The sequence below is a fragment of the Felis catus genome, chromosome D1 (genome assembly GCF_018350175.1).
Source record: "Felis catus isolate Fca126 chromosome D1, F.catus_Fca126_mat1.0, whole genome shotgun sequence".
NCBI lineage: Eukaryota > Metazoa > Chordata > Mammalia > Carnivora > Felidae > Felis > Felis catus.
The window spans coordinates 53589021-53604322 of record NC_058377.1 but is presented as its reverse complement, the minus strand read 5'-3'; the positions used below and the strand labels follow the sequence as shown (position 1 = coordinate 53604322).

Sequence of the window (15302 nt, the reverse complement as noted above, 5' to 3'; positions counted from 1 at the left end):
ACACAAGTTAGAATATATGATATCAGGGCTTTTTCTCTCTAGATGCTTGCAAATGTACTCAGAGGCTAACGAACAGTGGTTTTACCCGATCGAAGCAAAGGAAGTATCGAGATGGCACTGTCTGGGGGTCTTTGGGAGATTTTCAAGGACCCCATTTTGACTACCCCTGGAATATAGAAGCTTATGTGAAAGTATCTATTCACATCTAGGGAAAAAGGAATGGGGTGTAGGCACAGCAAATCAAAATACCAGCACCAACCTTGAACCAGTCCTCTGTCCTTCCTGGCTCCCCCTTTCCCTCCCTTCTTTTTCTCATGAAATCATAAAGTTCAATCTCAGCAACCTCTTCTGGTTACATAAATTAATGAGCTCTTCTTCTGGGCCCCATAAGAGAAACCCTCCAGCTCTCATCATTTTAGTCCCTTGCTCAAAAGCCTGCAGTGGCACCTAACACCTGCTGAATGAACTTTTTCTTAGGGTAGCATCCAAGCTTCTGCCCAATAACTCCCTCCTCCCTCCCAGGGTATCTTGTGTTTTGGTCAAACAGAACTTCTGGCTCCTAAGAGCCAGCTTTTAATTTTTGCTTATCTCCCCTTTGCTCATGCTGTTCTTACTACCTGGAACGGATTCCTCAACAAACCCCCCCCCCCCCGCCTCTTCCTGTTTTCCTTCTTTAGATGTGGAAATTCTACCCATCCTTTAGGGTCCCATCAAATTTCGCTTCATCCAGAGAGTCCTCCTGACCTACCCAGCTGGACACACTCTTGCCTTCCTCCAACCCTCATGGCACCTTGACCAGTGAGTCCAGAAGTGACTTCTCTTTCTCTTTTCCTTGGATTAGAGACACTGCCTGTGTTGATGCTTCATCTCCTTAATCCTGACCACGAGCTAATTTTGCCAGAAGCCAGGTCATACCTTCTCTGTATCTCCAACTTGGGAAAAGGCAGGAAAGCACTATTTGTTGGAGGGAAGGAGGGAGGAAGGGGGGGAGGAAAGAAGGAAGGAAGGAAGGAAGGAAGGAAGGAAGGAAGGAAGGAAGGAAGGAAGGGAGGGAGGGAGGGAGGGAGGGAGGGAGGGCGGACGGACTAAATGGGCTTCTAGTCCCTAGACATAGGTCGATTTACAGCAGCTGCCTGGGCTTGAACAAAAGGATTCTTTTCTTTAATTAGCACAAATGTCCTCAGACTGGGAAGACCAGGGCGTGTTTCTCATAAAAATGGCCAGGTTCTATGTTTTCCAATAACGATTCTCATTTCTCCGTGTTTCGAAATCCACTATGGAGCATCTCTGTTATTTTCCAGCTTGGCTCCCGTGGCCATAGTGTCAGGATGATCTGTCCTTTTATGCTTCAGCATCAACCCAAACTAAAAGAGGAGATGCTCTCTAAAGACCCAAAACACTACAACACTGATTTGTCAGATCTTGGGGTTGGAAACAATTCATGCGAAAAAATACTTTTTTAAAGTTTTGGATGCTGTGAGGTTCCCCCCCACCTCCCCACCATGGTCTTTTTAATGCCTTCCCAAGGAAACTTCTTGGGTTAATGTAAGATGCTTACTTGTACTGGAAGCAAGTTAATTAAAGGGAAATTAAATTCCATGTAATGCAAATGGAAATAAAATATTTAATAGTATCATAGCAAATAGGAAGATACTGTGGGGCATAAAGGGGAGAGCATAAGATCTGGAGACCAAGCTGCCATCCTATCCCTGCCCTTACTAACTGTGTGAGTTTGGCTAAGTCAATTACACTCTCTGGGCCTCAATTTCTTCATCTGTAAAGTTGAGATCAAAATTTGTACTGTCTAAGGTTCTCGTCTGGATTAAATCACATGTGGAAAAGATCTAAGCATGGTCCTGAAGACACAGTATGCACTCTCTTGAGTTTTAAGGAATGAATAAATAGGTAGAAAAGAGAAGTGTAATACCCCAAAAAGAAACGTGATCCTGGGAAGGAGGCAGATTACTAAAGAAGGAAGATCCCAAGCCTTGGAGTCAGAGAGACATAAATTCAAGTCTCAGCTTTTCCCTTACCATGCCTGAACCTCATTTTCCTCCTCTGCAATAGGGGGTGATCATAAAAATAAGAATAATCACCTCATTGAGTTATCTAGAGGCTTAAGGAATATATATGAAGCCTTTTGTAAACTGCAATGGTAAATTGTATTTTAGCTACTGGTATATACCCTCCTACTTCATTTAGTACTTGGCATCAGCAAGGCTACCCACCTCCAGTGAAGGTAAGACCAGAAACAACATTACCTTCAAATCCTGGACCTCCACATGTGGGGAAAAAACTGCTGTTTCTGAAAACAGCTGCTCTGTTTTATTCTAAACCTTGCTTGGTTTCAGTTAGGAGTGCGTGTGTGTGTGTGTGTGTGTGTGTATGTGTGTGTGTGTGTGTATATATATTTATGTATACAGTTATTAAAGTGCTTTTAGATTTTTTCAAGGAAGATAAACTCATTTAATTTAAAATCATCAGCTGGATTGCATTAAATGGAGGGAAAAGCACGAGCACACACAATACAGCCATTTGTTAAATTAAACGCAATTATTTCTCCTGTTACTTAATTACAAACAGACATAAATACTCTGGATCCTGACATCTCAGATCTTCTTAAATTCTATGTCTGCATTTCAACATGTAACGAAGGGAGGGTCATATTCCAATTTGTGTGTTAAGCAAGCCTGAGAGTTACAGTTGTATATTGGGACCATAATGAGCTCACTAAAACAAGACCCAAACTTTTAATTAACCTGCCAAGACAAATTACAACTCATGGCTCACAGGTAACAATCACAGACAGCTGAGACTCAATGCCACGGACTCTTGGGGAGAGAGGGATTAATAGCAACATCAGAATCCATCTGTTTTTGTATTAAAGAAAAAAAAAGTATTCATTAAACAACCACTGTAGCTCAAAGGAAGACAGACAAGTCTGAAAGGCAGCAAGACAAAGGGAGGAGGAGGGAAGAAGAGAATATTAGCAACTTCCATTTATTGGGTCTCTTAGGAGGCCAACGCCTGTGCTGGGCACTTTATATCTGCTCTGATCTTCATGACAGGGACTGCAGAGTACTGTTACTATTTCATTTTCCAGCTAAGAAAAACCTCAGAGAGGTGACCTGACAACGGTCACAGAGCTAGTGTGGGACAGTCAGGGGAGGAAGAAAGAGAAAGCAGTGCTCAAAGCTTAGTGGACAGACCCCTGGAATCAAGATTATCTGGGCTCTACCTCAGGCCTAGTGGGTCATAATTCCTGGGGACAGGGCACAGGAATCTGAACTGTGAACGAGCTTCCCGGGTGACTGCTTTGCATGACAATATTTGGGACCATTCATAAGATACCATAACCCCCGGCTACTCAAAATGTGGTCCACAGCTGGGCGGCACCAGTATCACTGAGGCTGGTGAGAAATGGAGACTCTAAGGGCCCACCCCCACCTAGTGAAGGGAATCTGTGTTTTAATGAGACATCAAATGGGTCATCAAACTCTGAGAAGGACATCAAACTCTGCTCTGAAGGACATCATAGGGTTAAGGAGGTGAAGGCAGACTTCATCATTAAGGTAAGAACAGGAGAGCCAGAGGGAAAAGGAAGACCATGGCCTTAATTATAACAAAACAGGTTAGCAAGCTCTGACAAGCCAAGAATTGGCAAAGATACCTAACTGCACCTACATTTTACTTCTTTGAGAGTCACATCCTAATTAAAAGTGGCTTTCTTTGGGGGTCGATATTAATATTCTTTCATATGTATGCTCAGTTATTAAAAATAAAGAATTCTGATTATAAGAGATCTTCGTTCTGAGCGAGCAAGACAGTCCATGCTTCTTTGTGAACCATGCCTCAGAGAAATCAGGCTGTGAGACCAGGAAGCTCTCACTCAGGTACCACTAACGACTCGATAATCCACGTCCCTAAAAACGAAGCCACTGTGGCCAGAAAGGGAAAAGAAACCAGGTTTGGAGCCTGGCAAACCCCGCAGAGTGAGAGCCTAATCGATGGTGAGGACCACAGCTGGCTCTCTGGTGACAGGGGAATGGGGCTGCCCGGGCGGCCTCCAGCTCATCGGCAACCACCGAGCTGCGGCCTCAAATCCAGACTCTAGAGAAACCGGAAGCTGGAAAACTTAAGTGATTTGTGCAGGGTCAAAACACAAGTTAGTGGTGGAAATTCAGAGCGGAGGATACTTTCAACTCCACCTCAAAAGGAGGCAATAGGGGAGGAAACCAGCGGCAGCCGCAACTGCCAGGCCTGTGGCTGCTGACGGTCCTGCCAATGGGAGGCTGAGCAGAAGCCAGGCCAAGCTTGTGCTCACGCCCTTAGTAACCCAGGGACCCCGCATGTCGGGGCCTGGGCTTGGGGTTGGGGGGCAGAGAAGATTATGTCAAAGTCCTTGCCCTCTGGACACTCGGAGACCAGCAGTTAGGGCAGACACTTCCAAATCGAGGACAGCACAAAGCAGGGTTTCCTACATCGGGGCCGACGTAGCCAGATGGCCTCTGCTGCCCTCATTTTGCCAAGAGGGTAGGATACTGAGCCTGCAGGGACAGCAGACGTGGAGAAGCCATGCCCGTATTTAATGGGAAGGTATTTTCCGCCTCGACACTAAGGGCAAAATTGCAAATGAGGGGAAAATGGCCTGAAAATGATTATTGCTGTGTAGAAGAAAAAGCCAGAGTTCTGCAGGAGTTTTAGGAACCAGTGACCAGATTCAGAGGTTTTTTTATTTAACTCCCTTTTCCATGTCAGAGAGATTCTTAGCCAAGGACTGAGACAGAGTTTTGAGGTGAACTCTATACCACATAAAGCTTTTCATTAAGCAGAAACCCTATTTCCATGCATTCTGGTTAGTGGAGTTTTATTTTCCTGAGGGAGATTCTGTCTCCAGGCTATGTCATAATGCTTCCAACATAAACCCAGAATAAATGTTTTCTGACCTGAACCACTGAGGCCACTGTGTCCCATGGCCATCCAAGGAAGAGACAGACTCTACGGAATGTGTGGATAAAGAAGAGAAATTCCTTAGAACAAGATGCCAAGCTCCCTGGACACCCGTCGGCTTGTGGGGCAGCCCCACAGGCTCACCCTGAAGGGAGAGCTGTGGCCCTCTTCCATGATGAGGGACAGAGAAGGTGTTCAGCACTATCCCAAACATCGCGGCTCCAGAATATTCATCCAGAATAGCTCTGCTATTCTCACCCTCTCCCTGAGCATTCATCTTCTTTTCTCAACTGCCAGGGACTGTTAGCTCCCAGGACAAAACAATAAATAAACAAAAAGCTACATACACACAGTCAAAAACAAAAACCCAAACCACAAATCAGTGAGTTGAGCCAAGGAAGCTATAAAGACAAAATACAGGTGTCGGAGAGAAGTGAGAAGAAGAGAGGTGTTGCCTCCATGTGGCTGGTCAGGCAGGGTTTCGGTCTTGCTGTCAACTCTACCTCTCAGTTGTTAAATGCAGCAGCTGGCCCAAAGATGACACAAGAAAGGCAGTGGGTAATGGCCCAGAATGGCTGGCCAGCCTCTCCTGTCACTCCTCCCCTCCCTCCTTCCCTTGAATCCCACACCCATCCCTGTCCAGCAAGCCCAGTCAGGAAGGACTCATGCCAGACTCCAGGGGGCATCGACAGCTGCGGGCAAGACACATTCCCTTGCTGGCTCCAACCCTCAGAATCCCCAGGGTCCTCTCACCCAAGAGGCAGAAATCCCACAGACCCCAAAGGGCTGGAGGCTCCTTACCAATGGCAGTGGTGAGAAAAGAAACCACTTCAGACTCCTTCCCGTCGTTGTAAAAAGCCAGGTGCCAGATTCCTGAATCCAAATACTGGATGAAGCCAGTCTCGTGACTAGATGGGGGGACGACTCCCCGAGATTGGCGCTGGGGTCCCTCCAGGCTCCGTGCCTCCTGGGTCAGGAGCCTCCTTCCATCCAGCAGCTCTACAAAGTCAAACTAAAAGTACAAACAGAGCATAATTAGCGGGGTGTCTGCTTCACCATAATGCTAGATTCCTTCCTCACGTGTCTCCTGGGGGCACACAAGGAAATACAACCTGAGGACAGGCAGAGAGGCTAGAGTCACATGAAGGTTGATCAACCGACTTCACCTCCTCCCCAGACCCCTGTTTCTCATGGTAATAGACTCCTCATTTCCTTGTGAGGGCAGCATAATTAGCTCATTATTATTATTATTTTTTTGGTCTCATTTTTCTTTAATTTGCTGTATATGTAGGCAGTCTTCATCTGGCTGAGCCTGTGCCGGGACAACCATGCCCTTCCAATGGTGGGCACGTGATCAGAAACCCAGCCACTGAAGGACTGAACTCCAGCTCCACGCAAGTGATGCTGGGAATCCCAGGGCTCGAGGGTTGGGACTAGAGCACTGGATGTGCCTTAAAAGTCAGTCAGGTGCAAGTGCAAATCTGATCTCTCTCTTCCTGTTGTCAACAATCCTTTCTAAATGCTGCAGGTTCAGGGAGCAGTTTTAGGGGAACTAAACTGGATTAGCTCAAAATTCTATCAACGATTACGTGCTGGGTCAGACACACAACTGCTGACTGATCCGAGCCCGCGAGTGTGAGACTCAAGAGAAGTCAGCCACACAGTGCTAACAACAGGTAGGTGGTTAAGTCCTACTGGCCTACTAGCAAGCAAATTGAGCAATTATCTGTCTACTTATCTGTCTACCTACTGACCTACCTATCTTTTAAAAAACCAAGATATCTAATTCTATTTCATGTGTAAATGAGGTCCAGGAATGAAGTCCAGGACTAGCATCACTGTCCTGGTGAGTGGCCCAGATTCTATTTTCCCATGACTCCACTGCTAGAAAATATATCTACTTAGATTTCACGTGGGAATCTTAAGTAACAACTGGGGCTAAGAAGGCTGCACACGGCTTGGGAATGTCTGATGGATGCCTCTGATTTATTTTAACCCAATCCCAGAGCTGGCAGGACCTTAACAAGTCTGTTCCTTACCCATTACGACTGGTGTTATGTCAATCATCCTAGATGAACTGTTAGGTGTTTCTGGTGTGCATGTATCACAGTAAATGCGAAATCCCAAAGGAGAGAAGGAATGTAAGAGACCAGGGAAGTAACGTGTATTCTAAGCCAGATCTTGCGCAAGCTGCCTTATAAATGTTCTTGATTCTCCTCAACAGCCCTACAAAGTGAGTATTGTTATCATCAGTGGAGAGATGAGAAACTTGCTCTGAGCGGGTAAGCACCAGGCCATAGTTCTCATAGTTGATAACAAGAGGATTCAAACTGAAGTCTGTCGGACTCCAAAGCGCATGCTTTTCTCTTTATATTTCTTGGATAATTTCACTCAGGTGACTGGGTAATAGTAGAGAGGCTATTTGAGATATTTCCTAAAATTTCCTCTTCTCAAAAAACCCCAGGGATATAACCCTACTCAGCTGAAAGGTAGGGTCTTAGGTCAAATGGAGGAATGGGCTATAAAATATGCAAAATGCCCTTCAAACACAAGGCTCCAGGTGTGAGCATTAGGCTTCCTGACTTTGGGTTAGGATGTGAGGTAGGAGCCCCTGCAGATCAGCAGGGGATGTGGCATTCTGGTTACCTGTGTATGTGAAGGAGGAAGGCCTTTTCTGCCATAGATGCCAACCAGAGCTGCCTTTCCCAGGGACACATTGAATTTCAGATGCACAGGATGGTCTATGAACACCTGAGATCTCCAGAAAGTGCCAGGAGGAATCTTCTGCGAAGCCCGTCTCCCCACGTCGATTTCTCCAGAGTCTATGAAACTGTCCTCTGGAAAGAAACTACTGGGCTTTCCTACCAAGACACAGGGAAGGGAAGACAAAAACAGAAGTTGGCCACAAGCGAAACAAGGGATCGGAGCCCCTGAACAGCAGGACTCCCCTGTGCCTCACACTTCTCTCTACTACGTTCCACCACCAGCCCCACCCCCACTCCCCACCGAGGAGGAAGAATGTCCAGAACTTTTTTTTTCCAGTGATGCTCAAACTGTTCTGCTAAAAATATGCATTCTTCCAAAGCAGTATGGGTCCTCCTCAAGGGCCATCTGTATACTGCATAATTCCACAGCTTGTTAAGATATATTCCGATACCCAAAATAATCACTGGTGGTCACACGAGAATAACTGTGCACACGCGTGTGTGTATAAAAGCATGCACGCTAAAATAGAAAGGGTAGTGCGAACAAGGTGTTGTTATTAAATTTCCAACTCAAAATGGTCCCACCAGCAGTGGGAAGCCTGACCTGAGTGGATGAAGGTATTTTACAAGTTTACTAGTTTATGTATAATTGGAAGCCAAATCCTAAGGCTAAGACATGTGGAAGGGGTTTATATGGGGAGCAGGAGTTGGGTTGGGGAAGATGAAAAAGGGGGTACTTCTGAATGGAATGGATATTTCTGAAAAATGCTTCCTTGTCTTGCTTGGATGGAGGTCTTCGAATATCAGTTTTGTGCTGAAGTAGGTAAAGCCGAGGGAATTGATCTCAAGTTCAGGCACAAAGCCTATGGCATACTTGGAAATTCAACCAAGGCCCCTGACCCTGCAGGTTTCAGGGGACGGGGGTCAGAAATATGGTCCCTTGCCCATTTCTGTCACCATTCAGGAGAGTGACAGCTTTCTGGGGGCACCAGAAGTGCCAGGAAGGAAGACGACTTATCAAACTTCCTCTGTTTACTAATTAAGCACACTCACATGTGAAAAATATAAACCTGACTTCCTTCCAGACATCAGCCCTCTGGGGAGTTGGGAGGCGGCAGAAGGAGGTGATAGGGATGTTAGAAGACCACCTTTAGGCCACTGACTAGCCACATGGCAGCCAGCAGACTACGTCTTATTTGTAAGGAAGAATCCGCAGGGTATCTTAGTTCCAAGATTTGTTGTTAGACGTGTTCGAAGAGAGGCTTTAAGAACAATAATCCATTTGTAAAGAAAACACGTTTGTGAGAACTTTTTATAAAAAGCACTTGGGGAATAAGAAATTAAAATGTCTTTTTTCCCCTAGCTTTGTAAGATTCCTTACAAAGCACATTTGATGCTGAAATGGAGCTTGGCAGGGCATTGTTGTAGTCGTAAAATATTTTACTGTTTTAAATAATAAAATTCAATTTAAATGTTAAACTTCTCCATATGTTATCATTCCTTTATAAACTCCTAGGCAGAAACATCAGGTTTTTAGCTTCAAACCATTAAATGTTATTTTAATTAAAAAATATGCCAACAACAAAAAAAGTTAAAATGCATGCTCTCAATAAAAGTACCACTAGTACTCTGTCATTAGCATGGGAAAGAGCTTGCATTTAATTCCTTTATGGAAGGAATGTGCCCCAGACTTTTACCTTGAAAATGCAGACACACAAAAACCACCACACTGTGATTCAAAGTTCAAAGACAGAAGCCAAATTCACAACACATTAAGATAGAGGAGAATTACTTTCACATTCTTATCTGATTGTGGGGCTCCCAATACCACAATTCTTTTGTATTCTAGGTAGAAAAATAGTGTACCCTTTAGCTTATCATTCTGCTAGGGATGCAGAACTCTGAGTTTCCTCCTAGAAACTGCATAGAAATAAGCCTGAGACTGCTAATTCCAAGGACTCATTTCCTTTGTGAGTGGGTGGGAGTCGGGGCTGATGGGATTTCAGAATTGTCTGCAGTCAAATAATTCCTGGGTCTGAGAATAAATAATGAAAACTTTCCCCCACATTTTGGCATGCTGCTAGAGCACCCTGCATGGTTCATTTTCTCCTCCAGTGAGCATGTTTTTGAGAGACAGCTATTGTATCAGCTGAGTTCTGAGCCTCATAAGGTCAGAGGCCAGCCCAGAGTCTCTCTCCAGAGGTCTGCGGGCCCCAGAGGCATACATAAGTTGGCTCTTACACCCGAGGAGTGATAAAAAGCAATATCCTTTTCTAGCATTCTCGTATTTCACCAACATGGGCCAAAATAAGAGAAAAGAATTGTCTTTGGTGTGTATACAAATAAAAATAGCGGATTCTGTTCCAGGGCACACCGGCCACCGGGACCTGGACTCTCGGCTGAGTCTCTGAGGGCCACTCGGGCTTTGTACTAAAGTGCCCTTTGTACTAAAAGTCACCTGGTCCAGATCCTTAGGGAAGGGACCACAGCCCAGCCTAAAGGTGATGTTTTGGAGGGAAAAGAGGACCCCATCTGGGGATTTAAGCTTTATCATTCCTCTACTCTGGTCCCCAGTGGTCCCCTTGTAGGACTATACGTAGGGACAAGACGGGGGCTTCTGAGGGGAAAGAGGTAGAGCACAGCGAGTACCCGTGTCTGATGGGAAAGAGGCGTGAGACTGGCCGGGCTAGCAGTTATTCAGAGTGAAGCCACACTCAGCTCTTCCTGCCTTCCTCTTTCCAGATCCTCTGTTCTTAAATCCGAGCACCAAGCTGTGAGTGCTTAAGACAGAAACCGTCCTACCACACAGCAAGACCCACCAACAGTAGAGTGAGGAGAGATGACAGAGGGTGGTGGGAGTTGGAGGAGACAGGTCTTATGCATACAATTCTTTTTATCCCCACCCACATTCTGGAAAATAATAATGACAACAACAGCAGCAGCAGTAATAACAGCATTAGTAGTAACAGCAGTAAAGGTAGAAGTGGCAGGATTAGTGGTAATGCTTGCTATCAATTCTTGCTCTCACTACATGCTGGGCCCCCCTTTACGTTCATCGGTCCAGTTAATTCTCACACTGGTAAGATGTATGTACTGAGGCTCAGAATGCTTAAGAAACCATTTGAAGATAAAGCCATTTGGGGTTTCTCTTCATTCGCTAGAATATGGCTTCTTAAAGCATTAAATTGATAAGTGGTTAATTAAAACTCTTCAAAGACACTCTCAATAGTCTCACTCAAGGGTCAATGGCACAGTGCATGAGTCCAACCTAACTCACAGTCCCAGCAATCTAACCATCAAGGCTAGGCCAGGTAGACCAAGGCCCACTGAGTGTCATGGGGCACAGAAAGTTGACAATTTTTATGAAGTAGGAATGCACAAACAGGACCCAGAGTCAAAGGGCAAGAGTTGGGGTCTCAAGACATTTATTTTTAAAAAAAAAAATTTTTTTTTCAACGTTTATTTATTTTTGGGACAGAGAGAGAGAGACAGAGCATGAACGGGCGAGGGGCAGAGAGAGAGGGAGACACAGAATCGGAAGCAGGCTCCAGGCTCTGAGCCATCAGCCCAGAGCCCAACGCGGGGCTTGAACTCACGGACCGCGAGATCGTGACCTGGCTGAAGTCGGACGCTTAACCGACTGCGCCACCCAGGCGCCCCACAAGACATTTATAAAGAGGACTACACAATCATTGGGGGCCACCAGAGACTTAACAAACAATACCAAGAGCTTAACTAAGAAATAGGAATCTCCAACAGTATGATCAGGTTTCACAAGGCAAATTCTACTGGCAACAGTCCTGTTCTTTGTAAAGATACACAGACTCAGCCTTCCTCTAGCAATGATGTACAAATACACAATCATGTCTATAAAAGAAATTTCTCAACAATTTGCTGAAATGATTGGATTGTTTGGTCAAACAAGAGAGAATTGGAAGAAGTGAAATTCCATGCCCTTCTCAGCCATAGTCCTCACTTTCTTGAACTAAGATCCCTCTACACAGGTTCTAAATTCCTAATCAACTAACACTCTCCTCTTCCCTCCACCTTTCTGGTACTTTTCAATGCAATAACTTGCACAAAGAATCCTTTAGTTTCCTTAGCAACTGTTAGAAATTTATTTGGTTATCAAAATAAGCTGTTCCATTTTGGAGAGCCCAGCTGAGCCTGCGTGCAGCAATTTGCATGGTTTAAACTGATGGGTAATTTTTATTTCATTGCAGAAAGAAGAAAATGCTATCCCTAAGCCCACCAATTCAACCATCAGGAATTTTTGTTTATTCAATGCTTTCTCCCCTCTTTTCCATTAACATATAACGTAAGTTATTGTGGCTTTTCTTCGAAAAGCTGCCATATTTGGTTTCTGTCCCATGACACCCTGAAATGGTAAGAGCCACTTTGAAAATACAGTGTAAATTGCAGTTTGGGGTTATTCTCAAAGACACGATGAGCATTTAAAATACTGGACTCATTATATATTTCATTTGCATAATTAAAAAATATATAGCATTTTACAATATGAAAAAATGTCCCAATTATTTGCAGGGTCTTTGAGGGGAAAATATTACTTAGTCTGGATTTCTGAGATTCTGATAACTGACATGGAATGGCTTGGGATTTGAGCAGATGGGAAGAAAGGAAGTGACATTTGTTGAGTGCCTCTTCACCACCAGTCTGAAAAGATACAGACGTTACCATCCTTGTTCTTATGGATGAAGAAACTAAGGCCAAAGAAGATGGAGTAATTGGCATGAGTTAACAAAGCCAATAAATTTGAGGGCCAGGATTCAAGCCTGTCTGGCTCCAAGGCCCATTTATCTTCTTTCCATCATACCACATTGTTACTGCCATCTCTGTAAACCAGGGCTCTAATCTTAATTCTGTAATCAGCTCTCCTCTCTGATACCCTTAGAAAGGATAGGAAATATGCACTCACATCAGTGTTAAAGACTTTTCCCCTTGAGCTATGTCTAAGGAAGTAGGTTTTTTAATGTTACAATTAAAAACATGAACTGTGTAGACATTGGTTTGACCAGGGCAAAAGAAATTAAGAACCATGTGGTCTCACATAAACTGTAGGAAGCTTTGTCCTCTGTTTCCCCAGTCTGATGTATTTTTTGTCACAGTAATTGCTTTTGATGCTGACCACTTTCCAGCACAGCACTGCATTTTAGGGGTTTGTAAACAGGATTTCCATTTGCATTAGTAATGACAGATAATCCCTTTAAGCAAAAATACTCCAATTAAAGTAAACCAATAAGCTGGGGCAATTTTATTTTGCCTCTTATCTGCACCTCCTGCTCCTTGGGTAAAACAAAACAAAACCTAAAAAACCCACAAACTAATTTCATTAGAATGAGAGATTTCAGATAGATCCAACTCTGTTTCAAGAATGTCTGATAGAGATCATGGAGGGAAGAAAATACATTTTGCTAAATGAGACCTCATCCAATGCCTTGAGGGTTAAACGTATCTTAAATCTGCATTTGTACGTGCTGACCTAAAGACCGTCCACATGGATGGTATTCCCGTATGGCATGTGACACTATAAACTGACAAGGGAATCACAAGCTGACAGGCAGGACCATGGACAGGGCTGTCCTGGAAAAAAAAATTCTAAAGACCCATCTGGTTAGTCTGATGATTCTACTATCAATTTCATATGTAGGACTTGTGAATTAAACTGGACCTTGGAGATAATTTAGCTCAATAACTTCCATTTAGAGAGGAGGAGAATGAAGCTCAGAAAGTCTTTTTTTTTTTTTTGAAAGCATGTTCACTTTTTTTTGTTTATTTATTTTTGAGAGAGAAGACCTCTGAATGATCCTGAAGGCCAAAATCAATTCATTAAAAAAAAAAATGTTTATTTTTGAGAGACAGAACACAAGTGGAGGAGGGGTAGAGAGAAAGGAGAGAGACAGAGCATGAGTGGGGGATGGACAGAGAGAGAGGGAGACACATCCTCCAGCCTCTGAGCTGTCAGGACAGAACCTGACACGGGGCTTGAACTCACAAGCTGCAAGATTATGACCTGAGCCAAGGTCAGACGCTTAACAGACCAGGCACCCCACTCAGAAAGTCCTTCAAGGGATTTGCTTAAGGACAATTCAAGGGTCAGCAGCTGGGCTTGAAGTCAGGGCTCTTGATTCCTAACCCAGGGCTCTTGATTCCCGTGGTCCTATCCACACTCCCTCCATATCCTTACTAAAGGGTGAAGAAAGTATAAATTATTAAATGTTTTAAGTCTTAAAATCTTCGTAAAGGAGAAGACTGGCATTGCCCCTAGAAAAAGCAGGCAGAGGTTCTGATTTGGCTCTGTGGAAATGCTCCCATTCTTACTTCCCTTAAAGATGACCATGGGTCAAGAGTTGATTTTGTTGGAATGTTAGCATAGTCCCTGTGCAAGGATTACATGCAAATTCATGAAGCATTCCATATTTAAAAAACAAAAAGAAAGAGTTGGGGGTGCCTGGGTGGCTCAGTTGGTTAAGCATCCAACTCTTGATTTCAGCTCAGGTCATGATCTCATGGTTTCTGAGTTCGAGCTCTGTGTCAGGCTCTGCACTGACAAGTGCAAGTCTCCTTGGGGTTCTCTCTCTTCCTTTCTCTCTGCCCCTCCTCCACTTGTGTTCTGTCTTTCTGTCTCAAAAATAAACGTTTTTTTTTAAAAAAGAATTGATTTTTGCCTTCAGGATCATTCAGAGGTCCTGAGTAGCTACTTCAACCAAGCATATGGTACCCTGTTAACCAAACAGATTCCTGGAAGGGAAATCCTTGAGGGCAGGAAACCTCAGAAGCTTTGATCCCAAAGTTGTCTGAGATGCTAGGCAAGAAGATATAGCAGTAAAGGTGGAGGCAGACCTGTGGTGCACTTTGCTAACAGACGAGATGAAGCAGGGCACAGCAGGGACAGGATAAAGAATGCCTACGCTGCCCAGAATGGCAATGAGACTGGCCCATTAGCTCAGCCATCTTTCACGGTACCATTTTTGTGAGTCTGTGCCACTTCTGGCTGATAGTGAAAGAATGTGTGTCAATGGCGTGTTAGAAAGACCCTTAAGAAATTCAGAACATGGGTCTACAGATGTCCCATTTAAGAATGCCAAACTCCAAATGTCACTACCACTCCATCACTGATAGAAAAATATCCGTGTCCCACTGCATGATGGGATTTCTCATCTACATCTCCTTCAAGGTCTTGTAACCATGTGGTGAGTCAGGTAGGACAATTTATAGAGACAGTAAGAGCTCTGGAGTCATCCAGACCTGGGCTCATACGCCAAGCTCCATTATTTACTGGCTGAGCGACCTCTGGTCAAGTCACTAAATTAATGTAACCCTTAGGTTTTGTATCTAAAATGGGTCTAAAGAATTATACTTACCTCACAGGATCTCTGTGAGGATTAAGTGTAAAAACCTCTTGACAAAATCTTTGAAATAAATAAACCGTACAAACACTAATGATTATTGTTATTGGCCCCTTAAGGACTCATCCTGATCCCACACAATCCAAGACAGCCACCCAGCAGTGCGAAAGCCCATGATGCTTCCCTCGAGGCATGAGATGGGATACCGCTGAGCACCATGAGAGCTGCCCAAGCCCCGCTATGAGCTCACAGTGACAAGGAACTGAGATGAAGACACAGG

The 15302-nt window shown here is 44.3% G+C and overlaps 1 protein-coding gene across 9 annotated transcripts in view; it reads right to left on the bottom strand.

Annotated features, from left to right (window-relative positions):
* Positions 1-15302, bottom strand: part of TENM4 (teneurin transmembrane protein 4) — a 744941-nt gene that overhangs the window by 180522 nt on the left and 549117 nt on the right. For all 9 annotated transcript variants that reach the window (XM_023238928.2, XM_045038070.1, XM_045038066.1 and 6 more), the window contains 2 exons: positions 7597-7811; positions 5752-5962 (listed from right to left, as the gene is read on the bottom strand). In XM_023238928.2, the coding sequence (XP_023094696.2) occupies positions 5752-5962; positions 7597-7811 (426 nt within the window). The remainder of the gene's footprint in view (positions 1-5751; positions 5963-7596; positions 7812-15302) is intronic.